Raw genomic sequence first — 26965 nt, forward strand, 5'->3', positions numbered from 1 at the left:
GAGGCCCTCACGCACTTGCACGCACTCTGCCCAAAGCAGCTAAGTGGCTGAAAGTCTCAGGGCCTAGGGAGAGGACAGAGATGGGACCAAGTGCCTCTAACCTCTCCAGTTCATCCACCTTCAGACTCAGCTGTTTATTTTCCTTCTGGGAAGCCTGATGTTTTTCTCTCGCCATCTCCAGCTTGTCCCCCTGATGTTCGATCTAAAATGACAGGAACGCAGAACTGGTTTACGAAGACACTGGTTTCGCGGCACGGCCCTCCCTTCTCCCTGTGACCTGTCATCCACACCCAGCAAGAGGCACGCAGCCCTCCGCAGGCATCAAGTCTCAGCGCACAGCCTGGAGGAGAAAGGAGAGCAGGGACAGGTTAAGACCGCGTCCCAGATGGAAGGCTTCCCCACAGAGCAGCTGATCAGATGCCGAAGAACCGCAGTGATGCTTTTCTTGATCGAGAGAGGCCGCTCAGTGGCCGGCGGGGATCCGGGGCAGACAACAGGCAGCAGCTGCTCAAGGCCTAGCTGGCCCATCCCACACACCCTGGAGCTCTAGCCAGGGTGTTGTGGTGGTGCTGATTTCCTTCTCCCAGTGACTGAGGACAAGTGCAGGCCAAGCAAGAGGAAATCTAGCAGGTCATTCACACTGGCAGGTTTGAGAAGTTATCCACAGGGCTGCCTTACACAGGAGCCTCTGGGATCCAGGCTCAAGAGGCCCTAAGAATGTGTGGGTTCAAGAAAAGGCAGTAGGTGATTTAAGCTCTGAGATCCTGGGCTCGGGGACCAGAGAGAAGGGCTGGGCTGCAATCCCGTGTGCCAGGTATTAGCTCGGTGACCTCAGGAAATCCTCCCCACTGCCCGGGCTGCCTCCTGTAACAGGGAGAAGGTATCACCTACACCTCGTGCCCCTAGGAGAGCAGCAAGCAAGAACGCTAGTGCATGCGCGCGCACACAGGCTCTGTTCTTATTATAATGAGGAAGCAAGTCAAAGGGGAAGGGCCTGGCCCAATATCACGCTGCCAACGAGAGCCCTGTCATTTCTCAGGTACCGTAGGCATGGATCCAGGAAGGGGAGCCCCCTTTCGGGACACAGTCTCAGGCGATGAGTCTGTGAAGAGTAGAACAAAGCAGCTCAAGCAAGAGAAAGATGGAAGAAAAGAAAACCTAGGGCTCGGTGTCTGCTGGCATCTCCATCTGTGGGGGCGAGGTTGAGGCCGCAGGGGAGCGAGAAGGGCCGGGCAGCAGGCAGAGAGGGAGAGCAGGGCGGGCGGCAGCAGGAGGGCTACTGCTCCAGTCGCGGGGCGGCTCCTAGGACTACAATCACTTTGTGCGAACACGAGGCATTTGGCACACCAGACTTTTATTTCACAGCACTGATGATAGCTCACTCCTTTCAGAAAGCGGCAGCCAAGATAAAGGAAGTGGTCCTCCCTTGGGGGTGTGCGGCTCATCTTGGTAAGCGGGCCCCTGCTCGGGCCAGTTCGTGGGACCCTTTCTGCCAGTCCCTTACCCGGCTGCGCAGGTCTGAGATGATGGCTGTGAGGTCAATGTTCTTCCTCTCATAGCCTTGCAGCTGGTCTTGGCACTCTGCCAGCTTGGCCTCTGTGATCTTGAGGATGTCGGGCAGCTGCTGTAGGTCAGCCAACTGGGACTGGAACTGCCTACGTGCCTGCAGGGGGGACAGAAGCCCACTGTTGGCGAGGGCCACGCAGCGTCCTCGGATCCAGGTAAGGATCCTGCCAGATCCACAGGCAGAAGTGCCACCTGCCCTCCCTGCAGGCTACCGAGGGTATCCAGCTGTTCTCTGGACACTTGGCCAGGACTCGCCACTTGAGCTGCTGCTCCTTTAGTCACCAGATAACAGCGGCATCCACGTGGCAAACACCAGGACGCAGGCCTGATGCTGAGGACTCTACGATTTACTCATTTAATTCAAACCACCAGAACTGCTATCGCTCCCATATGAGGCTACTGAGGATCAAAGGGTCATCAACCCAAGGTCATCCAGCTAGGCAACCACGAGCCCCAAGGTCAGAGGGAAAGGTGGAACTGTCTGTTCTTAGTCCATCCCTGTACTAGCAAGGAGATGGAGCACCTGAGGGAGCAGGAGCCGGTCAAGGGTAGATGACACATAGTAGTTGAACCTGGCCTGACCAATCTCCAAGGCCACTACTAAGAGGGCCCCTTTGCTTCTGGATGGCAAACCATCTCTTTGAAGGAGACAGGAGGCACATATTTTTTGGTTAACATAATAAAGACTCCACACAGAAAGGATAAGAACGCCTGAGACCTGCTACCTGTGGCGCTGAATCCACTGGGATGCTCCCAAGCAGGGGAGATTTTTTAGGAAATCAGAGAATGAAGAAAATCAGGAGAAAGAGGGATAAAGTAGCAGCACGAAAGAGATGAGTGGCCCAGTCCTGCCACAAGCAAATCCATTCCTTTTCCTTGCCCAATTAGGGAGGGTCAAAGGCAAATCAGACAGACAGACAGACAGACAGAGGTGGGACAAGGCAGGGGAAGGCAGCGAGGGGGGAGTGGTACCGCTTCAATTTCTTTGTTCATCTCATCTTTAAGGATCTTGTTTTCTTTGTCACAGCGCTCCAGCTGGGCAGCCACTTCATCAGCTTCCAATCTGGTCTTCATCACCTACAGACCAACAGGGCATTGTGACATGGGCAGAGCCCACCCTACCTGGAGAAAACTCAGGGATCCTCTCCCCCTGTCAGGGAGAGGCATGGTCCAGACAGAGCGGGGCAGGACCCTACCTGACTCTTATAGTTGTCAATCAGCCCCTCATAGTTCTTCACCGACGCCTTCAGCTGCTGGACCTCGATGTGTGCCTGATTGAGTTTGTCCTCCATCGGGGCGAAGCTCGCCTAGAAGGGATGGTGAGTGAGTGAACCACTCGGGGGTGGCAGCAAAGGGAGCCCCACCTACTCAGAGCTCCAGGACAAGGCTCCTCACGGGGTAGCTCTGGAGAATACAGACATACTAAGCAGCTCCTGTGTGTTCTGCATGCACGAGCACCGAAGAGGCATCACATAATCATTGAAGAAAATGGAGACAGACCAAGAAAAACAAATCGTGATCAATGGTGCCGTCACATGCAGCCACCTTCCTTTTGTAATTGCCTTTTTCAGTTAACACTTAGGTTGTAAAAAGAAATCATCTTGTGAACTTCTCAAGTCAATAAATGTCCTCCTCCAACCCAAATGTTCATGGGACAAAACACGTCATAGGATCTCCAGAAAATAATACAGCCACTTAAAAGAAAGCAAGCTCAAAACAGAACTGACCTAAGAAGACACCCATGGATGTGGCTGAATAAGAAAAGCCAGCGCAGAGAATGGATGGGTATTTGAACACGTATGGCAGTGTTGGGAAAAAACACTAGAGAAATACACAGCCACAGTTAACATTTGGAGCTGTAGGTCACATCTACATCCCATTTCTGTAACATGTTAAACTTTTACTTTGAGTCAATTCCATCTTTGTAATTATTGTATTGCGTGGATGTATGGTATGTAGCCAATCCGGTATGCAGCTATTTTTAAATTGTTACTATTTAGCTACAATACATGAGATATTAATACATTCCCATGAGAGTATATGAGACAATGAAAAAGAGACGACAATACCAAGTGTTTACAAGGAGACCTGGTGCAACTATTAACGCACTCCCCCCCCCTCCCCCTCTGCCACGGGAATGTAACATCTCCCAAAGCTGAACTTACATACACCACCACCCTATGACCCGGCAATCATTCAAGATTTTAGACTATCAAACACACCAAATATGTGCACCAAAGAATGCACAAAAATGTTCTATAATCCAAATGTTCATCTATGCCAAAAATAAATACTGTGGCATTGCCATGCAGTGATGCACTGGGGAGGAATAATCTGCCACACACACACCATGGACAGTTTTCACAAACATCATGCCAGGTAAAAGCCAGACACAAAGGTCAAAAACAGGCAAGTTAAGGCTGGCCTAGTGGGGAGTCTCAGTTAAGTCTCAGTGCTACCACTACAATGGCCCACTGAGACGGCATGAGTTCGCGCCCCAGCCAGGGCACAAACAGACCTCTCCTGTCTCACCCGCTGCTCCCCTCAGCAATTATTTCAGTAGATCTGCCTGTTCTGCTCCCCACTCTGTCTCTAATGATTCCTCTCAACCACCCCCCTGCACCTCTGGCCTACACCCCAGTTCTTAAATGCATAAATAAATAAAAACAAATCTTTTTTTTTAAAGATTTATTTTTTATTTATACAATAGCTGGGGTAAAGGCCAGAAGCGCGGGAGGGTGAGAGGATTCACCAGAGACAAGAGTGGGGAGCAGACCAGGCAGACGGACCAAAAGCACTGCTGAAGGGAGCAGTGGGCACAACAGGAGAGGTCTGCCACACCATGTGGGAATCTCCCTGGCTTGCCGGGAATTGAGCCCGCACTGCAAAGACTGTGGATAGCTTCACAGCGCTCAACCCGCTGTGCCACCAGGGAGGCCCTAAAAATAAATCTTTAAATAAAAAAAAACTTACAATAAAGGAATAATTCTTAAAAAAAAAAAAAAAAAAACCCAAAAATAAACAGGTAAGCTAATCTGGAGCGATAGAAGTAAGGATAACAGTCACCTCTGCAGATGTTTGTAAACGGGTAGTGATGGAGTGCTGGTAAGGTTCAATCAGGGTGACCAATAGACAATGTGTGTTCGTTTATGTACCCTTCTGTATGTTATACTTCCTTAAAATCAATATTATTTAACAAACAAAAATCAGTAAAAAATAAACCTAGATGTTACTGCCTGGGTCAATTAAAAACCAGGATCAAACCTGGCTCTGAAATGTCAACTTCTGTTAACCCCTGAGGTGCTGGGAGCATGAACAGTGAGTGATTATTAAGAGCCAGGGTTCCAGAGTCAGACTCAGATTCAAATCCTAATTCCAACACTATCAAGGGCAAACTCTGGGCAAGAAACTTGACCTCTTTCAAATTGCCTGTTTCCTTATCCTATAAAGATTATTGGAAGGGGGCCTCCCTGGTGGCGCAAGGGGTTAAGACGCAGCCTATGAAGCTAACCGCAGGCACCACAGCCACCACAGCACCAGTTTGATCCCCGGCCAGGGAGCAACCCACATGGCACAGCAGACCTCTCCTGACTCGCCCACTGCTCCCCTCAGGGGTGTATTTCAGCTGGTCTGCCTGTTCTGTACCCCACCCTATCTCTGGTGGATCCTCTCACCGCCTGTACCTCTGGCCTGTACCCCAGTTCTTGTATGCATAGATAATTCTTCAAAAAAAAAAAGATTAGGCCTCCCCTGGTGGCACAGCAGTTGAGCGCTGGGCTGTGAAGCTGCCCACAGCCTCTGCAGCGCCGGTTCAATCCCCAGCCGCTGATGAGGATCCCACATTGCGCGCAGATCTCTCCTGCCGCCCGCTGCTCCCCTCAGCAGTGTATTTTGTCAGTCTGCCTGTTCTATTCCCAGCTCTGGCTCTGTGAATTCTCTCACCCTCCCGCGCTTCTGACTGTACCCAGTGCTTGTATAAATAACTAAATAAATCTTAAAAAAAATTTAATTAAAAAAAAAAAAAGATTATTGGGAGGGTAAAGTGAGAATCCGTGTATGCAAAGGGAGCTAGCAGTTCAAGAGAGTCAATTTTAACCTCCAGGTCAGGCCCACATCAGGTGTGTGGACCTAGTGGGTAGACACATGGTACATGTCACCACATTCACACCAAGACCCCATTCCCTCCCAGCAACAAAGGATAATTGTCCCATTCCCACCCTAAGAGGCAGAGTTAAGACTTGAACCTGGGCTTTTCTGACCCCAGAGCACGCCCTCCTAACCATGCTGCTGGCTCCAGGCCCTCCCAAGACCCACATGGTCATGGCTGGGGCCCAACCAGGAGTGCCCGTCACTGGCCTCTCCGCTCTCCACCCAACTGTCCTGGCCTCCAATATAACACAGACCTTCAGTCTCTCGTTCTCTAGTTTGAATGCAGAATACTCAGCAGTCTGGCGGTGTAGTCTCTCTACCAGGCTGTCCCGGTCTTCCCGCATCTTCTCCTCCAAGCTTTGCTGTTGGTTCACGAGGTCTGTCACCCGGCTAGAAGGTTGCAAAGTGAAAGCAGACAGAATCAATTACAGAGGTTCTGAGGAGTCCAGGTCTTAGTGCAGAGTGGGGTCAAGAGTTCCCACCCAGGGCCTCTCTGGTGGTACAAGGGCTCTATCAGGGTATCCACAGCCACTGCAGCATGAGTTCAATCCCCAAAAAGGGAGCTGACTCACATGGCGCAGTAGACCCCTCCTATCTCGCTTGCTGCTCGCCTCAGCATGTATTTCAGTAGACCCGCCTGCTCTGCTCCCTACTGTCTCTGGTGAGTCCTCTCACACCCCTGTACTTCTGGCCTGCACCCCAGTTCTTGTATGCATAAATAAATAAACCTTTAAAAAGTCACTTTGGGCCTCTCCTGGTGGCACAGCCGTTAAGCGATGGGCTGCAAAGCTGCCCGCAGTCTCTGCAGCACTGGTTTGATCCCCAGCTGCCAGGGAGGGTCCCACATGGCGCAACAGACCTCTCCTGCCACGCCCGCTGCTCCCCTCAGCAGTGTGTTTCGTCGGTCTGCCTGTTCTGCTCCCCGCTCTGGCTCTGGTGAATTCTCTCACCCTCCCATGCTTCTGACTGTACCCAGTGCTTGTATAAATAAATAAATAAATCTTTAAAATATATATATATATATAAAAAAAAAGTCACTTTATCAGGGAAGACATTCCTGAACGGGGACCAAGTTAACCGCACCAGTGATCAGTCCTCTGTCCAGGAGTATGGCTTTCTGGCTGCCCCGCCTCCTCTCCAAAGCACAGGGTTAACTACCCAGGGCAGGGGGTGCATTTGTCTTTTCACTGCTGTAGCCATAAAGGCCACCACTTAGCCTGGTAGGTAGCAGATGCATGATATTTTCATTTTTTTTTTAAAGAGTATTTATTTATTCATACAAGCACTGGGTACAGTCAGACGCACGGGAAGGTGAGAGAATTCGCCAGAGCCAGAGCAGGGAGCAGAGCAGGCAGACTGACGAAGTACACTGCTGAGGGGAGCAGCGGGCGCGGCAGGAGAGGTCTGTGCGCCATGTGGGACCCTCGCCGGTGGCCGGGGATCGAACTGGCGCTGCAGAGGCTGCGGGCAGCTTCGCAGCCCAGCGCTCAACTGCTGCGGCACCAGGGAGGCCCTTGTGATATTTTCAAATGAAGGGACACGTGAACATGGCCGACACTGGCAATGTCTGAGTGGTCGCTGCTGCTGGTTCACCAGTGGCAGGAGAGGTTGCGACTCAAGGTCAGCTTGTCCCTACTCCCACACCATCTCTCTGACCTCCTGACTGCGTGTGAGCCACACAGCTGCTCAGACTGGGCAGACAACACGGAGGACATGCAGATCACCAGCGGCCACAGAATGAGGACGCCACTGTGCCTGTTCCACACTGGCCAGACAAGGACCAGGTTCAGGCCTCGTGAGCAGTGCAGCCGGGCCTGTCCACAGGGCTGCCAGGCAGGTAGCCCCTAGGCCTAGGGCGGGAGCCTGCACCCGCACCAACTAGAAAGATCTGCCGCCTACATCTCAGCCCAGAGGCGCCCCTGTCAGTGGAGACCACGTGACCTGCCTCAGGTCTCCAGGCCCCGCCCCCTGTACCCCCACTTCCCTCAATGGGCCCAAGAGCCCCTCTTAACACAGACATACTCATTCAGGACAATAATTTCCAGCTCGAGGTCTCCCTTGTCTTTCACTACTTGGTTGTAGCGGCTCCTCCATGATTCCAGAGTGGATAAAGCTTCTGCGACATAAAGATCCTGGAACAGAGGACAAGGCCCATGAGCACAGCAGACAGGGTCACCCGGACCACCGCTCACCCGGTGACACACGCCTCCTCCCCCACGCCCTCTAGTCAGATGGAAAGAGAGGAGAGCAGCAGGCGCATCTGTGCGTCCACAGTCACACCAACCCCATCTGCAAATCCTTCCTTAACCATCATTCCCACCGCGTGATCGACAAGATGAAATTGTCCCACAACCCCTCCCATCACCTGCAGTCGCCCTTCCACCCCACCACCATCGTCTTTTTACCCCTGGCCCCCAAATGCCCTCTTCTACCAGCTCACTGACCTTTTCCACTAGCACCTTCACTCCCTCCCCGGCAGGCAGGCCTCTTCCTTCCAGCTTTTCCCACCTCCATCCCAAGCACGTCACCACTGCCCCCCTCCTCAGGGCAGGGAGGGGAAGCCCAGGCCCACACCTTGTCAGCAAGTTGCACGTGCAGCTGCTCAGCATACTCCTCGCTCTTCTCGGCTCGCTCCTTCTGGGCTCGGATGGCCTTCTTCAAGGACTCTTTGTCTCGGTCTCCCTTTTGCTTCAGTTCCTTTAGCTGTTCCATGATGGCCTCCACCTCTGCTTTGTGCTGGTTCCCACTGCGTTCCAGGTTCTGGGGGATGAGGGTGAGGGGGTAGGTGGGGGAGGGAGGAAAGAGATAAGCAAGGCCGAGAGTGAAAGGGAGAGAGGAAAGACAGACAAGGAAAAAGGGAATGAGGAAGAGGTAGAGAGAGGAGTCATCATCACATGTGTGGGGACCTAGGACTCCCTTCACAGCCACACACCAGAGTCCTTCCTGGCTTCCCATGGCACCCCCAGGATTTCTTAACACAGATTAATGTTAGGACAGAAGTTTCTGGAATCCTTCCTTGAACTCCCAGCACAGTGGTCAGAGATATAGCTTAGTCACTCGGCAGAGAGGTGACCTGAAGGGTCCCTGGCTCACAGACACAGGAACACTGGAGACCATCCCCTCAACATGGGTGTCGAGAACTAAGGCCCTGAGGGATTCGGTATTGGCCCAGTCCCTGTGAGAAGGGCCCCAGGACCTCCTGTGCACTGCTGGCCACTGTCCCAGAGTCTCTTGGTAGCCTGAGGGCTTTGGCTGTAGCAGATCCTTCAACCTCTGGGCCACAGCCTTCCCAAGAGAGGGGGCCTTGGCCAGGCCATCGCCCTCTGGTTGCCAGGCCTCGCCCTGCCTCCCCACCGCAGGCCCAGTACACACCTTGATCTGCATGCAGAGACGGCTATTCTCTGCCTCTTTGCACCGAAGCTGTGCCTGCAAATGCCCACGCATGGACTCCATGGACTTAGAAAGCTCACTTGCGGTCTTGGCTTGAGCCTTTGTAGAGACAGAGAAAATGCTAGAGCCAACTCTGAACCCAGCACACTCTACCCGCCAAGCACTACTGGCTCACGAGGAGGAGCAAGTGGCGGGGCTGGTACCTTCTCACATTGTATTTCCTGGAGGAGCTCTTCCATCTCCTTGTCCTTGTCTTGCAGCAGTAACAGCAGGCGCTGGGGAGAACAAGGGCACCGTGAGCTCCCAGGGAAAGTGAGGCAGACCAGTCTCAGCAGACACTCTGGTAAGTGCCCAGCCACCTGGCCGAGGTGCCAAGGACATCGGCCCACATCCCAGAGACCCTGACAGGGAGCACTAATAGCTGTTTTAAATGTTTAAAATAATCAGCAATCAGCATGTGTGTAAAATTTTTTAAATAAATGGTAATTGTGGAAAACAGTGAAGAACACCCCACCCCAAGCTAGAGGAATCCCATGATCCGCGCCCAGAAATAATCCCTGCTAACAGCATTAAAAAGTCCTATGCAGGCCTCCCTGGTGGTGCAGGGGTTGAAGACATATCACTATCAAGCTATCACCAGCCACTGCAGCACAAGTTTGATCCCCGGCCAGGGAGATGACCCACATGGCGCAGCATGCTCCCCACTGCTCCCCTTAGCAGTGTATTTCAGTAGAGCCACCTGTTCTGCTCCTCAATCCTCTGTCTCTTGTGAATCCTCTCACCTCCCACACTTCCTGCCTACACCCCAATTCTGTATGCATAAATAAATCTTTAAAAGTCATGTGCACATTTTGTTTCATCACTGACAGCCTCACATTTATCCACATTTAAATCTTCTACCTCTTTTGAAACAGCCACTTGGTGTTTCAATTTCTGATGTATCATGATTGCCAGGCCTCTGAGTCAGCTGGGGATGTGGGTGTGATTAGCATTATCATCATTACCGCTGAAACGCCCACTCCCGTAGCTGTCGGCCCAGCACTGGCGGCCAACCTGGGAAACCTGGCCTCACCTTCTTTCTGCTGGACACTCACAACAGTCTGTGAGTTAGGAAAACAGCTAACTTTCTGTTCAGGCCAGCGGGGAGTTTTCAAATTTATTTCTCCATGAGTAACTGCCCCCTTTTTTTTATGCACCCATTACCATCTTGAGGAACTTAGGGATCTGGAACATGCTGACTTGGGAGAGATTCTTAGAATTGGAATGGGAGTCAAAATCCATTTACTTTACTTTTTGATGACTTTGACTCCATAAGACATTCAGGCAACAGGCTGATGATTTGAAAATCCATCATCACCATCATCATCCCCCAGATTGGTGTCCGGCTTAGCAGTGCAAGCCCGCAAGTGACCAATCAGCCCCACAAAGCAGGCAGGACAGGGGACATCAGCCTCTTGACAGATCATGAAACAGACCCAAGAAATGACCCCAGCCCCGGCTCCAGCTGGGCCAGCTCCCAGCCAGCCCCTCTCCCGGCCCTGTGGCCAGTAACTTGCTGGCGCCGGCAGGGGGCGCCCCACGCTACCGCTTTCTCCGAGTCCGCTTCCGCCAGCCGCTTTAACAGCGCTCCCTGTTGCTCCATCAGCCTGTCGGAATCCTTCAAGGGAAGGCAGAAGGAAGCGAAGTCACTAAGCAGTAAACCCACATGTCAGAAGACGCGAAGACAGAAAAAAAACAACACACCCACACATCTACATACTATTGATTCCGTTCCTGCGCCGAAAAGCCTAATTATAGAAGAAATAAATTATGTTCACCTTCTAAAATATTCAGTGAACACAGATAAAGCTAACGTGCCCTGCACTGCTGGATGAGCATCCTGCCCATCCTTTTTCTACGTATTTATACATAGCTAGAAGACTATTATCTTTCTGGGAATTGTAAGGCGTAAATATGTAATTTTAAGAAAATGGTTAAGTGTATTTTGTGCAAGAACTTAATTTTTAAGAAACACTATTGGGATGTAAATTCAGACACCATATAAATAACCCATCTATAATGTACAATTCAATCAGTTTTAAAATCGGGGTAAAATAATTATAAAAGTTGCCACTTTGGGGCCTCCCCTGGCCATGCAAGAGGTTAAGACGAAACCTGTGAAGCTATCCGCAGCCTCTGCAGCACAAGTTCAGTCCCCGGCCGGCCAGGGAGCAACCCACATGGCACAGCAGACCTCTCCTGACTCACCTGCTGCTCCCCACAGCAGTGTACTTCAGTCAATCTGCCTGTTCTGTTCCCTACTCTGTCTCCGGTGAATCCTCCCACCCCTTGCACCTTTGGCCTGTACCCCAGTTCTTGTATACATAAATTAAATATATCTTAAAAAAAAAAAACAACAACTTGCCACTTTAACCATTTTTAAGTATAAAATTCAGTGGCATTTAGTAATTCACAGTATTATACAAACATCACTACTATCTCATTCCAGAACATTCTCATCACCCTCAAAAGGAAAGTCTGTGCCTGTAAAGCATTCACCACCGCTTGTCCCCTGGCTCCACCCCTTGCATGCCCCAATCTGCTCTCAATTTCTGATGGGCCATTGCCTTTTTAACCTCTCCCCATAATGAGGTAGCTCTGGGTTTTACAACTGCAAACACTGCAGCAACAGAAATCACTGCGCATGTGCAAAATGTCTTTCTGAGTCGATACCAAGAAGGGGAATGGCTCAGCTGAAATGCCCAGCGAAAGGCCTGCACCGAATCATGCCACACAAACAGGATACCAGAGCACCAGGCAGCAGCCAACCTCCACCTGTTGCCAGTCTGCCAACACTGCAGCTAATTGCCCTTTGGTTTATCAGTCGTCTGAGATTCTTCCCTGAATGGCCTGCTTGCACCCTTGCCCGTGTCCCCACTGGGCCGTGTCTGTGGGAACCACCTCCATTCTTCTTCCCCAGCACCTGATCAAAGTGTCTCTGGCAGGTTCGCCCGCCCTTTCCCCTTTCAGTCCCACAGCCCCCACTCACAGGTCACGAGAAAAGGACTCCCTGGTCCCAAAGTCTCCCAGGGACACAAGAACTGAGAAAAGGCAGCACTGTGGCTTCTCTAATGATAAAAGTGGGCCAACATGCGACGAGAGCCCAAGCCAGGGACCCAGAGCCTGAACGCCCGTTACAGCTGTGCCCTTTCAGGATGGGGGCGGGGAAAGACTGCACAACGGTCACCGGATCTCACCAATGCCCCCACTCTAGGCACCATTGCTATCATCACCCTTCACTGTAGATGAGGAGAGAGGAGCAGCGGGGAGGAGCTGAGGTGAGAGGATCAAGATCACAGTCAGAAATGACTGACGGGGCCCTGAAGCCAATTCTGACATTAGCTCCAGAGCTAATGTCCCACCCCACCACACACTGGAAACTCCCCAGTAAACACCGAGAGGGGGTGTCACCTTCAGGCATGGAGAAGATGACAGCCGGAACTGAACCGGGGACAATCTCCAACAGGAGATTCTGGAATTCCAGGATGATAGAAATTAAGAAGTCAAAAAAGGAAAAATTTTGGGCAGGTCCCATCCCAGGACAAACAGTAGCAGCAGCCACCACGTGCCAGGCTGCATGCAGATCCTTCATCCATGTGTCGTCTCTAATTCTCACACACCCCATGGGGAAGACACTATTCCTAGTTTACAGGTAGGAGACCTGAGGCCCACAGAGCTCAAAATCACCCACCTGAGACCACCAAGCCAGAAATGAAATAGATACAATTATTTTAGAATAGTTGAGCACTAACTAGTAAATATTGATAGAAATTTGTTCTAGAAACCCTCTATTTACCCAGGGTAGGATACATCAATACCCAAAGTAACACTGCTTGTCATTGAAAATGTCTCCACCAACAAAGAATGGAGGAAGAAATTGAGGTATGGCATTCGTTGGAATATAGCAGTCAGTTAATTACCTCAGACTTTAAGGATATAATGGATGAATCTCACAAACACATCAAGAGAAAAAAGCAAACTGAAAAGAATATACTGGGACCAGCATGGTGGCGCAAGGGATTAAGACACAACCTATGAAGCTATCTGCAGCCTCTGCAGCACAAGTTCAATCCCCAGCCAGGGAGCTACCCACATGGCACAGCAGACCGCTCCTGACTCGCCCATTGCTCCCCTCAGCAGTGTATTTTAGTCATTCTGCCTGTTCTGTTCCCTGCTCTGTCTCTGGTGAGTCCTCTTACCCCTGCACCTCTGGCCTGTACCCCAGTTCTTGTATGCAAAATTCATAAATATTAAAAAAAAAAGAGAATATACGTGGAATAGAATTTATGGAAAACTTGAAAACATGCAGAACGCTACTGTGTTGCTGAGGGACACGCACAATGTTAAGAACTGTCAGACTCGAGAAGAGCAAACTCATTTCAATGGAGACACAAGAAGACAAGGTTCCCTTGGAAAGCTGGGCCGTGGGCACGGCACCTTATATCCATTTGAAGTGAATTTTTCAAAAATAAAAACAAGTTGACAAAGTCAGAAAAGAAAAAAAAAAAAAAGATGCCAAACTAAGAAAAGGCCCTCAATTCACCAGCGCTGGCAGGTCAAGACTCTTGGTATCCCTTGGGTTTGAACCCAACTGGAAGACAACTGCAGTCTTTCCATGAACTATATTTCAATGGTGACATATATCTTAAGAAGTATGAACTGAGACCCCTAAATCATATACAATGTTATAAGCCAATGTGACCTCAAAAAGATTAGAAAAACAAAAACTCCAGACATTTTAGAAGAAAATCCTGTCCTGTAAATACGTTGTCAGATGACAAAGTACCATTAACATCTGTGTCTCTCAGCATTCGTCTTCCACTCAACAAAAACCTGAGCTCTAGCATGCTCCCCATTTTGCTCTAGCACACCACCCCCACAATGGGCTGAGCTCCTGCCTGACTCCCGCCACCCTTCTCCTGACTTCCGAGCTCCCTCCTGTGACACCAGGTCCAGCTTCCACAACCAAGACTGCACCATCTACCAGGTACCAGGTACTTTATATGACTGATTTCCTTGAGTCTTTCCATGGCCCTCTCAGACCAGGCACCAAAGGCATTTGGAGACTGAGGCTGCAGAGTGAGAGAAGAAGCTGAGTGCAGAGCCCGCAGAGGGCCAGGAGCTCACCTCTTTGCAGTGCTGTTCCCTTAGCAGGTCTCGGAGGGTGCGGTTGGTCTCCTCAAATGTGCTCAGCTTCTGCAGGAGAAGTTCCTTCTGCCTCGTCAGGGTGTTGATGTCCGTGCATGTCATCTGTTTCTCCTAGAGGACAAGCAGGCATTCTTATAGAGCACAGGAGGAAGGTGGGAAGAGGTGGCTAGCCAAGGCAGGCCCCATGGGGGACTTAACAGTTGCAGGTGCCAGGAAGCCCAAAAGGGCTGGGCAGTGTCCAGGGCCCACATGGTCAAGGGTGGGCTTCCTGGAGGTGGTGAACCTGGAAGGAGGGGCAGCAGCTGAGCCGGTTGAGAGCAACACATGGAGAAAGGGACTTGGGAGCTAGTATGGGCAAGAGCAGGACAGGTGGGTAGGAGGCGTACTACACCTGGCAGTTCATCCTTGCAGGAATCAAAGGCATGCCCAGACTCACTGTGATCCCAGGAGACCCATGATGAGGTCTCCTCAGAGGCCCTGCCACCACAGGTCAATGTCAAGGGTCAGGCCCCGGAATTAGAGTAGGGAGGGGAGGCTGAAGAGTTGTGTGCCCCCCCCCCACTTGAAGATGTCATAAAGTCAGCTGATGACAGCATAGGGACCACACCCAGCTTGCGGCTGCCCCTTCAGGCCCATCCCAGGCTTGGGGGTGTTCTGCCTGCCACCTACTGTCTTCAGCTTCCCGATGGTATCTTTCAAAGCCATGACTTGCTTGGCAGCAGCTGCCCCATCCATTTCAGCCTCCACCAGTTTGGACATGAGGCACTCCTTCTCCTGCTGGAGGTGTTTCTTCTGGAGACTGGGGCCAGAGAAAACAGGGCTCTGTGAGCCCTCGTGGGCCAGGCCTGTGTCTGCCTAGAGCTCTGAGGCACGCCTCACAATGCCCCGCCAGTCTCATCTCCTGGTCAGGGGGAGTGGGGGAGGGGGAGGAACGGCCCTTCCAGCCAGCGTGACCTTCTGAAAAGATGAGGGCCAGAAATCACCTCTGTCTGGGAACCAGACAGACTCCGCCCCGTGGGGACAGTATGCCACCCAGAGCTTGCTTGTCTCTCAGGAGGCCACTATAGCACCTTGGCCCCCAGCCACGGCCACTGCCTCCTTACCACCACCTGGGATCTGCGGTAGAGCCTCCCAGCCTCCCTCCACACGAGAGCCAAGCACTCTGTGCTTTGAACAAGTCTCCATGGCTCCTCGGTGCAAAAGCCTCAAATGGCTAAGACCTGGCCCCTGCCAACCTCTCTGCACCACTTGCTGTCTGCTTTCCCCTCCCCTCCCCTGGCCCTGGCCTGTCTCCCTCAGGCTCACACCCTGGAGTCTTCACATGAGCCGCTTCCGCTCCTAGCACCATCTGCCTGATACCCAGACATCTGCAGGCCACCCCTTAAATGTCACTTTTTCCACCCTGACACCCTCCCCCCTGCACTCTGCAGGGGCGCCTTCTCCCGCCCAGTGTGAACCATGTGCCACCAGGCAGCCCCAGGTGAGACAGAGCTCCACGGTGCGGGGCCAGGGCCGGGGGCCCTTACATGGTGAAGTCTTTCTCCTCTTTGATGCGCTCGATGTTGTGTCGTAGCACGTTGTTCTCATGCTCAGTCTCGGCCAGCTCGTGGGCCACCTCCTCCAGCTCCTCCTTCCGCTCCTCCAGGAACCTTTTGGCCATCTGGCGCTCGCCCTTCTGCATCTTGACCTGTGCAGGGGCGTGCAGGCAAGGGCCACTGAGGGGGGGGACGCTGCTCTCTGCCGCATCGCTAGGCCTATTCTTTGGACCCTCTTAAGGGCACCTGGGATTGAGAGCTACATAGGTCCTTGAGGTCCTGTAGGCCACAGGCTCAGTTACTGTCACAAAGACTCTGGGTAAACACCGTTTCTCTCAGTTCCTCATGACTGGAGAAACCGAGGACAGAGCCTGAGCGACTCGCTGGCGGGGAGCAGAGTCAGGATACAAACCGTGGTCAGCTGGCACACCACAGGAGGGAAGATGTCACAAAAAGGCCCCTGCACTGCAGGCTTATGGAGAAAGAAGGGCCTGTTGCCAGGCAGCCAGCCCCAGGTTCTCCAGGAGGGCCTGCGGGCCCCAAGAGCTACGGAGGATTAAAGACACAGTCCACAGTAGCTGGTAAGACCCGGATGTCTGGGCAGCTCCACCAACTTTCTAGTCAGGGCCTTGAACTTCCAAGGTTGTTTCCGACTCCAGCACCAAATCCCACCCAGAGACGCAGCCCAGCCATAAGGACAAACTGCCTTCGCCTCCAGGTGGCTTAGAAAAAATTTTTCAGGTCAAATAGGAAGCAAAGGCCCCAGTCACTTCATGCCTAAAATGGGGACAGCACTCCAGTGACTTCATCTACTGCTGTAAAAACGCAAACCCAACTTTCTAGACCCCCCCACAGGGTAAGAGCCTGGCCTGGCCTCCAAAACTCTGGGTTCCACAGCTGTGAGAAGGGTGGGACACCTGCCAGGGGTGGCATCGTGTCCAACAAGCATCCACTTGGGCTGCCCTGGGCATCCCCAGGGTTCTAGCTGTCCCAGTCCCCTACAGGCCTCACCTCCGACTTGAGACAACCAACCGCATTCATTAGACTGTCAATCTTCTTATCATAACGGTTCATTTTACAGTGACCCGAGTCATCATCTTCTGTGGAGAGGTCACTTAACCGCATCACTGAGACCAGCTTTTCTGAAGATGGAGGTGTGATCTCTAGGCAATGAGGCGGATTCTGTGCAGAGGAGAGACGTGCATGAGCTCATCAGATACACCATCAGTTCCAGCACAGCTGGGGCCCCCTGGAGGCAGGAACAGCTAAAAGGGCTAATGGGCCAAGCACAGGGACCCCAAAAACAGGGCACATCTTCTTGATGGAACCTTACCCACCCTGGCTTAGATGATGTTTCTGAAGAGTTTCTACCAATATCAAGTTTCAAATAAAGAAAATAACTGTCAAAAATAATAATAATACCCCAAGTTAGTGAAAATTTGAGAAAACAGAAGTGTTTGTCTCCCTAGGGGAGATATGAAATGTGTCAAGTCTTTTCAATGAATATGAAGGCTTGCTAGGCAAGAGTTGCAAAGGTGCACAAATCTGTTGTAAAGGGTATTTTTAGGGACAAGTGGGGAAATTTGATTTATATAATATAAATATTATATTTAAAGATGTGGTTTCGTATACACAAATGTTGGTTTTTAATGCCACATACCTGAAACTTATGTTATAATGCCATATGACTTCAATAAGGAAAAAAAAATAACGAAGTTTTTAGGAGTAATCTTTGTAATTTTAGGTAGAAACATATTATTAGAAACACTGAATAATATAGAGGTAGAATGGCATCATGTGTGGGAAACATCTTTTAGTACATTAGCATAAAAAGATTTTTCAAAAATGCACAGGTCCTGCAGGAAAGTTTCTACATAACTGCGTAACAGGGTCTCCCTGGTAGCACAAGGGGTTAAGGCTCAGCACTGTGAAGCTATCCACAGCCACTGCAGCACGAGTTCGATCCCTAGTCAGGGAGCTGACCCATAGGACACAGCAGACCTCCTTGTCTGCCTGCTGCTCCCCTTAGCAGTAACTTTCGGTAGATCCACCTGTTCTGCTCCCCACTCTGTCTCTAGTGAATCCTCTCACCCCCCCCCCCTCTGGCCTACACCCCAGCCCTTGTATGAGTAAATAAATAAAATAATTCTTTGAAAAAACAAAACAAAACTGTGTAACACTTTGCTTTTCAGACTCCAAAAAGACATTATTGTCCCAGGCCACGGTTTCCAATGTGCTAACTTGATTCTCATTCTCTAAATTTCTTCTGGTGCATTAAGTAACTGTTTTTGTGCCTTATTTGCGCTTTGCTTCTCGAAAACTGAGGAGGCCACCCTTCTGTGCCGATTTGCAGAGATGATGATGCTGTTGGAAGTAAAAAGGATCATTCCAAAGGGGTTAAATTAACCACAGTTTATGGCAAACAAGTCAAACTCAAAGGATACACATCAAATAAGGTGTGTGCCCCAGGTCCCAGCAATTCATTTCTAGGAATTGAGCAAGAATATCTAAGATGATTCCATGTTTAAGCTCCACACAAATATAGCGCTAAACATATGACAGGATAGCCTGGCTAAATAGTAACAGTACAAATAAGCCCACCAGGGAATAGCACCACGCAGAGACAGTCAAGGTATGATTTTTTAAAAAAGAATGTAAAGGGCCTCCCCGGTGGCGCAGCGGTTGAGCGCTGGGTTGCGAAACTGCGCGCGGCCTCTGCGGCGCCGGTTCAATCCCCGGCTGCTCCCCGGCCACCGGAGGAGAGTCCCACATGGCGCGCAGGCCTCTCCTGCCGCCCGCTGCTCCCCTCAGCAGTGTACTTCGGTCCTTCTGCCTGCTCTGCTCCCCGCTCTGGCTCTGGTGAATTCTCTCACCCTCCCGCGCTTCTGACTGTACCCAGTGCATGTATAAACAAAACAAACAAACAAACAAACAAACAAACCAGCAAACAAATAAATAAAGCATGCCTCTATTAAAAAAAAAAAAATAAAATAAAATAAAAAAGAATGTAAAATATGATGCCATTGTCACAAAAATCAAAAGAACAGGGTCTCCCCTAGTGGCGCAGGCGGATGAGCGCATCACTATGAAGCTGTCCCCAGCCTCCGTGGTGCTAGTTTGATCCCGGCTGGCAGACGAGGGTCCCACATGGCACGGCAGACCTCTCCTGTCGTGCCCGCTGCTCCCCTCAGCAGTGTATTTCATCGGTCTGCCTGTTCTGTTCCCCACTCTGTCTCTGGTGAATCCTCTCACCCTCCCGCACATCTGGCCTGTACCCCATTACTTGTATAAATAAATAAATAAATCTTTTTAAAAAATCAAAAGAACAAATCCTTTCATAAGTGATAGGAGCCTCACACCTAGCGATCTCATGGGGCTGCTGGGTGTTGGGATTACTGGTGGTTTCTATTTTCATTCTTGTGTTGATTTTGTTTTGTATTTTTATTTTTTTTTTAAAGAGGCATGTATTTTTATTTATTTATGATTTATTTATTTGTTTATTTGTTTTGTTTATACATGCACTGGGTACAGTCAGAAGCGCGGGAGGGTGAGAGAATTCACCAGAGCAGAGAGCAGAGTAGGCAGAAGGACCGAAGTACACTGCTGAGGGGAGCAGCGGGCGGCAGGAGAGGTCTGCGCGCCATGTGGGACCCTCCTCCGGTGGCCGGGGAGCAGCAGGGAATCGAACCGGTGCCGCAGAGGCCGCGGGCAGCTTCGCAACCCAGTGCTCAACCTCTGCGCCACTGGGGAGGCCCTCTTGTGTTGATTTTGGATTTGCTAATGTCTCAAAAGTGGCAATGCGTTTTTGTTTTTTTTTTTAAGATTTATTTATTTACTTATACAAGCACTGGGTACAGTCAGAAGCGCGGGAGGGTGAGAGAATTCACCAGAGCCAGAGCAGGGAACAAAACAGGCAGACCGACGAAACACACTGCTGAGGGGAGCAGCGAGCGCAGCAGAAGAGGTCTGCGCACCATGTGGGACCCTCGCCAGTGGCCGGGGATCGAACTGGTGCTGCAGAAGCTGAGGGCAGCTTTGCAGCCCAACGCTCAACCGCTGTGCCACCAGGGGAGGCCCAGCAATGCGTTGTTTTTATAAGAAAAAAGAAAATTAATATTTGAAAGAGGATAATCAGAAAATATATAGGCAGAATAGGATTACAACAATAGTTTAAAAATCACCATAGGAAAAAGTGAGAGTGAATATACCAAAATATTGCAGTTTCAGGTCATGGGGAGCATCTGGGGAGACTGTTATGTATTTTCTGGGGCTGGATGAAGGGACACAGGTGTATTCAGTTTGTAAAAATGCAACAGCAACACGCTTAGGGTGCATGTACTTTCATGCACTTTCAACAAAAAGTGTTTCATAGTAAGGGCAGTCAGATTACAGCGATAGAATTACAGGTGTATCTATTTTTCAACTTTCTGTACAAAAATAGATCACTTTTAATAATAAAGAAAACATCCAGACCTTTCTCCCAAATATGATGTTATGTCCCAGAAGGGGTTTTAAGAAGCCAAATAAGAAGCCCCACATGCACACAGCAACTTCTGGGGTCCATGTTCAGCCACTGTAAACTTCCTCCTCCCCGGTTCTCCTCCCTTGTCCATAATGGACAGGGTCAGCCTGGGCCATCCGGGAACACAGAGGGTGGCTGGGAAGAGGACAGGGGCTGGACCAAGAAGGCAGCATGTTAGAGAGATGACAAGTCACCTTGCTGAGTCCCTCCAATTTTAGGAGTCTGTGTCCTCAGGACTGGACGAGGAACTGAACTTCCCAGAGTTACTAATGCCTAGTAACTCATGTCAACAGGGAGTCAAATTCCACAGCTGCTTCTCTTTATGTCTACTTCAAAAACTATGTACCAAGTCTTTTTCAATCAACGGTGGGGAAACCATTTAGAATTAGAAAATATATGAATTAGAAAATGTAATATATGGGCCTCCCCTGGTGGCGCAGCGGTTGAGCGCTGGGTTGCGAGGCTGCCTGCAGCCTCTGCAGCGCTGGTTTGATCCCTGGCCGCCGGCAAGGGTCCCACCAAAAAAAAAAAAAAAGAAAGAAAGAAAGAAAGAAAGAAAAGAAAATGTAATATATGCTTGCCATAAAGAAGTTCAAGCAGGCCATAAAAAAGAAACTGTTAACCTCCAACATCTGAGAGGTAACCACTGCTTAGCACTTATATCCCTTCCAACAATATTATCACATACATACATGCTCGCACACATGGAAACACAAACACCCTTGTTTGCACAATAGGGCCTGGCTGCGCATGCTGTCTGGCTCAATGCCGGAATAGCCCCTCAGTCTTTTTAACAGCTGCATAGTATTCCATTGCATGGCTGTATCACCATTTAACCAACACCCTCCTGAGAGACATTGTTAGCAGTTTTCTCTATTACAAACATCTTTACACACAATCCATGTAACTCTTCTGGGACTTTTTCTTTTCTTTTCTTTTTTTTTTTTTTTTAATGTTTTGGGTTTTTTTTTTTTTGGCAGTAGCCTCATTGTTTTTTTTTCTTTAAAGATTTATTTTTTTATTTTTTTATTTATTTATACAAGCACTGGGTACAGTCAGAAGCACGGGAGGGTGAGAGAATTCACCAGAGCCAGAGCAGGGAGCAGAGCAGGCAGAAGGACTGAAGTACACTGCTGAGGGGAGCAGCGGGCGGCAGGAGAGGTCTGCGCGCCATGTGGGACCCTCCTCCGGTGGCCGGGGAGCAGCCGGGGATTGAACCGGCGCTGCAGAGGCTGCAGGCAGCTTCGCAGCCCAGCGCTCAAGCACTGCGCCACCGGGGAGGCCTGACTTTTTATTTTTAAATAAATTCCTACGTGTAAAGCAAGGAGCAATTTCTAGACATAAAACGAGAGAATCGATGTTTTGGCAGGTGTTGCCAAACCGCATCCTGCACAAGACATTGTTTTCAAGGTCCTCTCAAAACCGTCTAAAAAGGCTCGCTGGTACCCAAGGCAGCCACCACAAGATAACGGCGATCATTTTGATTTGGCTCCACTCAATAAAAATGATAGCTTTTTGTTTTTGCTGTTAAAACACAGTTTTGGGGCTCCCTGGTGGCGCAAGGGGTTAAGATAGAACCTATGAAGCTGTCCACAGCCACTGCAGCACAAGTTCGATCCCCTGCCAGCCAGGGAGACTGAGGCGTGGCCAAAAGGAGACAACAGTTCTACTGGCACCCTGACCACTGAGGCTGCAAGCAATTAATTCCCTGGAGAATGTTCCAAAGATAGCTCTGCTGGCGCCTCTGAAATACCTGCACAATCTCTCACCAGGATGACCTCAAAAGAAGCGATGCTTCCTTGGACGTGTACATTCTGACACATCCACTGTTAAAATTATGCCCCAGTTGTCAAGACATGGGGAAAGACGTGGGATCCCTCACTACAAATGAGAGAGGCTAAGAGCTGGGGCTCTGGCACGAGACATTCTCTCTCAGTTGTGACTCCAGCCCTGCACTGCAGTGAGGCCCCGAGCTCCAGCTTCCCGTGTGGAATGGGGCTGGTGGGCCTCCCACACTGCAGCGGTGTACGGACCCAAGCAGAGCCATATCCTTTCAGGCTGTGGCGAGGCACCCAGGACACAGGCGCAACTGGGGTGTCTCTCCTAGCTATAGCCCACCCCAAGTCCTACCGAGTTTGAGGCCTGCTAGAACCTGACAGTCCGAGAAGGGAAGCCCGAGCGAGCAAGAGCCTACCTCCCACTTGCATCCCACATGCCGGGCGGATGATTTTCCAGGGGGCATCCAAGGTACCTTGGTTTTCACCCGGACACTCCGCCGCACGTTCACGGTGTCCCCTTTCATTCCACGCTTATGGGATTTCTGTGGAAAGGGACAAACTCAGGGTCACTTCCCTGCCCAGCTGGCCTGGTCACTCTGGCAGCATCCACCTCCAGCTCTGCAGAGGGCCTCGTCTCACTGTGGCTACCGCTGCCGTGGCAGAGGGCCGTCCTGCCAACTTCCTACCAGGTCACTTGCCTCCGGAGCCAGTGCACTGGTCTCAAACCTTTCCAGTTCAGAGTTCCAGGAGGCAAAGCGGAGAGCTGTCGCCCTGCTCCACTCTTCACCTGGCCCCACTGACATGCTCCTACCTGGCTGTTGGCCGCTGACGGTTTCGGGAGTTTTTTTATGTGGACATGGACGGGGGTGTTCTCATCCACGTGAACATGTAAGGGGGGAGTTGAGGAGCGGTCCTTCATGGTTCGCTTCTGGCAGGCAGGGGAGGACAACACAAAAAAGGTTGATCTGTGGATGAGTAAACTGGGCATAAAGAACAGCTCATAGCCTCTGGGAACAGAAAAAGCCAAGCCATGAAGCGAGCAGGACAACGACCAACTACAGGCATGCGGCAGTCATGAGGCGGGTGTCCGCAGCAGGTGGAGACTCCGGCTGGAGAGGACCAGACACTCCCAGGTCTGCGCAAGCGCAGGCTCTGCAAGGCCAGCTGGTTCTACACAAGAGCCAAAGTGGGGTCCTGGGCTCCTCACCGGGGCATCTCCTCTGCCACAGGCACAGCAGCCTCCTGCGATTAGCGCGGCAGGTAGCGGGGGATGGGGGTACTCTGCTACAAAGAAACCGCCGGGCATGCAGATTAGCACAGGGGACACGAAAGGATGAGGGCGCAAAATTAATCAGACAGCAGGCAGGTAAAAGACGATGACAACAGAGAGGTGGAAGAACTGCCAAGACGAGAAGGTTCAGAGATTCCAGAGGAAATAGAAATGTGGCAGAAGGCCAGTTACATTCCCCTGGCCCTCACCCCTTCACTTCGCTTTCATTCTTTTTTTCTTCCTCTTCTGTTTGGGGTGAAATCTGTTCTAAAGATTTTTGGAATTTGTCTGCAAGGATTAGGTTAGAAGCTCCTCATACTGGCACCCTTACCACAGACCAAAACACCCCCACTGCTCAGCAGACTATGCCTAAAGGCACCTGGCAGAGCCAGGCCACAAGGGGACCAGCAGAGCAAGGCAGCTCCTGGAAAAGGGGGTGCAAAAGCATTGTAGGGGGGCGGCAGACTGGAGGGCTACTCTGTGCAGGTCACCTACCGTCACGGTCACACTGGGTGCGCCACAAGGTGTCCTCAAGACCTTTTTCTGCGTGAGACTTGTTACTCCGTTCTTCCCACAGGATGGAAACCTGCACCCGGGCACAAGAATCAGACTGTAAGCTGACAAAGCAGGCCTCTTGCGTGTCTTAGATCTCCCTAAGTGACATACCACATAGGGCGGGCTAGCAAGTTCACACCTAGGAGAGCCAGTTCGGAATTACTTGGCTCCCAGTACGTGAGCACTAAACACACATGGTGTGCCCGCAGTGGGATGGTAACAGGGCACTGTGAATGGTGGCACTCATGCGACTGGCCTTTAACCTGCCATCGCATCACACGTATTGTGACCTTTTGCTGAAGAGCCAACAGTCACCCCACAGGTAAGCAGCACTCATGGCCAAGGGTGAAAGCGCCCAGGACAGGCCTGGAGCGAATGCGGCCAAGGGGAATGACTGACATCAAGACAGAGGCCCCAGGACAAAGTCCCGGGACACAACTTCATAGAATTAACAGAGGTCAAACATTCACCTTAGGAGGTGAAAAATTACTATCCACCACCCCCCACCCAAAGAGTCCACTAGCTACCCTTTAAGCACCTCAGAAGCAAGGCTACTTTTGGCTTGTGGAATCCATCCACAAATATATACATAAGCAGAGCGGCGGCCAGATCTGTAGGGATAGTAAAGGCTGAATCTCTGACCATGGACATCAGCATCTCCCAGAAGCCAGCCAGGAAGATGCTTGGGACGCTGGGACACTGACTGGATGCATCCCACTGCCTCCCACAGCCACAAAAGGCCCCCTCCCGCCGTCCTCCCCAGACACTTGGGGAAAATGACACAACCAAAAAATGCAATGTAAAAATTCTCAATCACTGTAGCCAGCATCTTGCTGCATGGACATCACACCTGGATGAGAAGGATATAAAAACGGATTGAGCCCTAATAATCACTTAACCGAGAAAAACCAAATCTGAGCGGACAGGGTTTCTTTGTCCCCCCTCCTCACTTGTAATGTTTCTGTTCACTTAAAGTCAATGAACTTGAGAAATTGCTCTCCCATCAAACCACCTGGGTTCCATCTACACTTTGTATCCGCCTCCTTCACCAACTTATTTACACAGGGCCTCACCCTCCACGGAGACAATAGGTGGCCCTGTTTGCTTCCAGGGCTGGGGAACCTGAGGGCAGAGGGAGGACGGTGGAAAAGAAGGCAGCGCTGGAAGCCTGGACTGGGGGACCCTGATCACCTTTCCCTGCCCTAGGGTGGAAGTGCCCCCCACATTGGCAGTACCTGGGGGAGCCGCCTGAGGATGAGGCCGACATGGCTAGGCATCAAAGCCCCAAAGGTGGGCAAATGGGTCAGCAGGCTCTGCTCAGGGGGACCCAGAGGGGCTGGTCAATGAGAATCTCAGGGGCCTGGCATCAAACGTCCTCTCTGGGGGGAGAAGGGTGGAGCTTTGGGGGTGGCAGTTGGATGAAAACTTGGGAGACGCTCCTCTACTGTCCAAGTCGCACAGCAACTGTCCTGCCAAAGTGGGATGGGGTGGGGGGAGACAGGAGAGGCTGAGCGACCTTTGCGGCGGGGCAGGTGGGCGACCAACCCCCCCCCCAGGAGGGACAGGGCGGGGAACCGCCAGGGAATGGACCACCACGCCCAGGCCCCACCCGGGCGGGGAGGTGGTGGCCACCAGGGGGAAAACCTGAGGTGCAGGCTGGCGTACGTGGAGGGCCGGAGAGAACCACTAGGCCCCAAGTGGGCCCCTACGGGCGCGAACCCGCGCAGGGAGCTGGGGGGATGTTGGGGGCGGGGCCGGGGCAACTGTCTCCTAGGAGAAGGGGCGTTCCCGACAGAATGGATACCCGAGAGGACCAATAGTATCTGGAGAAGGGCGCACGGCCGCGGGCGGGACCCCCGACGGCGGAGGGGCCGCGCTCCCGGACGCAGGGTTTAGCGTCGAGCTGGGGCGGGCGGGGCGGCGGCCCCGGGGCGGGGAGGCCGCGGCAGCGGGGTCGGGCTGCCGGGAGCGGGCCCCGGGCCGGCGCCGCCGACGAGGAGCCGGCGAGTAACGGCCGTCGGGGGCCCGCGGGGGCGGGGCGGCCGGGCGCGGGGCCCACCACCCACCAGCGGCCGAGAGGGGCCCGGCTTCTGCCCATAGGGTGCGGGGCGAGCCCTGCCGGAGGGCGGCCGGGAGGGGAGAGCCCGCCGGTGGCCAGGCGAGAGGAGGCGGCCGGGCCGCCCGTTAGCGGCAGGAGGGAGCCCGCGCCGGTGGGCGGGGCGGGGCCGGGTTCTGACGGGAGCGGGACGAGCGCGCCGGGGTGCAGGCGGGGCGGCCCGTGGGGGGCGGCCGCCCCCGGCGACCCCGGCCGGGCGATCGCGCCCGGGGAACGGCCCCGGGCCCCGGAGAGCCCGGCCCCGCCGGCCCGCGGCCTCTCACCAAGAACGACACGGCTGCGCCCAGAAACGTCTCCTTATGAAGTCGTTGAAGTCGGAGGCCAGGGTCGTGCCATGGAGACGCCGCGGCGGATGCAGTCCGGCTCCCGCGGCGGCTCCTCCCCGCTTCCGCCTCCTTTTCCGACACCCGGTCGGCAGCTCGCCCATTGGCCAGTTCAAACCCCCCCGTGAGCCTCTCGGGTTTCGCCATTTAGGCCCAGCCCCGGGCGTCACAGAGACGCCCCGCCCCTCGGGAGCCCCGCCCACCTCCAGGCCACGTGTCCCGTCGCCACGGAGACGCGCGACGCCACCCGCGGCCCCGCCGGGGCTTGTCCCGAGGCTCGACGACGGCGGCCCCCTCCGCCATTTTGGTCCGGCCGCCTCAATCCCCGTGACAGAGGGGCGCTAAACGTCGAATCCCGCGCCCGTGGGGGTGGGGCCCGGCGAGGGGTCACAGAGCCGGTTAGTGTCCCCAGTCGCCGTCGTCTGCACGCACAGGAGGGGGGCCGCAGCCCCCCCTTGCTCCCCGCCGCCCGCCTGCACCTGCGAGCCGCCGTGGTGCAGACCTGTTCTGAAGAGGTTCTCGGTGGGCCGCCATCTCCTCAGTTCTGGTTCAGGCAACCAATGGCGGGAAACGT

General features: G+C 52.4%; 1 protein-coding gene across 19 annotated transcripts in view; it reads right to left on the reverse strand.

The window, feature by feature from the left end:
- ODF2 (outer dense fiber of sperm tails 2) overlaps positions 1–26577 on the reverse strand; it is a 30365-nt gene extending 3788 nt beyond the window's left edge. For 3 of the 19 annotated variants that reach the window (XM_037495286.2, XM_037495298.2, XM_037495299.1), the window contains exons 1-17: positions 26332–26510; positions 23893–23983; positions 22544–22669; positions 16839–17009; positions 15819–15979; positions 14962–15091; positions 14272–14403; positions 10691–10762; positions 9309–9380; positions 9088–9204; positions 8290–8475; positions 7738–7847; positions 5970–6105; positions 2763–2873; positions 2539–2643; positions 1505–1663; positions 102–202 (exon numbers count right to left, since the gene is read on the reverse strand). In XM_037495286.2, the coding sequence (XP_037351183.1) occupies positions 102–202; positions 1505–1663; positions 2539–2643; positions 2763–2873; positions 5970–6105; positions 7738–7847; positions 8290–8475; positions 9088–9204; positions 9309–9380; positions 10691–10762; positions 14272–14403; positions 14962–15091; positions 15819–15979; positions 16839–17009; positions 22544–22669; positions 23893–23983; positions 26332–26495 (2144 nt within the window). In that variant the 5' untranslated portion in view covers positions 26496–26510. Of the gene's footprint in view, positions 1–101; positions 203–1337; positions 1664–2538; positions 2644–2762; positions 2874–5969; positions 6106–7737; positions 7848–8289; positions 8476–9087; positions 9205–9308; positions 9381–10690; positions 10763–14271; positions 14404–14961; positions 15092–15818; positions 15980–16838; positions 17010–18121; positions 18230–22543; positions 22670–22938; positions 23086–23892; positions 23984–24063; positions 24202–25187; positions 25422–25596; positions 25700–26018; positions 26159–26331 lie in introns of those variants that run through there. The other 16 variants (XM_037495305.2, XM_037495304.2, XM_037495303.2 and 13 more) reach the window with 16 other exon arrangements.
- Between the last annotated feature and the right edge of the window lie 388 nt (positions 26578–26965).

The sequence above is a fragment of the Talpa occidentalis genome, unplaced genomic scaffold (assembly GCF_014898055.3).
Source record: "Talpa occidentalis isolate TD23 unplaced genomic scaffold, MPIMG_talOcc4v2.1 talOcc4.7, whole genome shotgun sequence".
Classification (NCBI taxonomy): domain Eukaryota; kingdom Metazoa; phylum Chordata; class Mammalia; order Eulipotyphla; family Talpidae; genus Talpa; species Talpa occidentalis.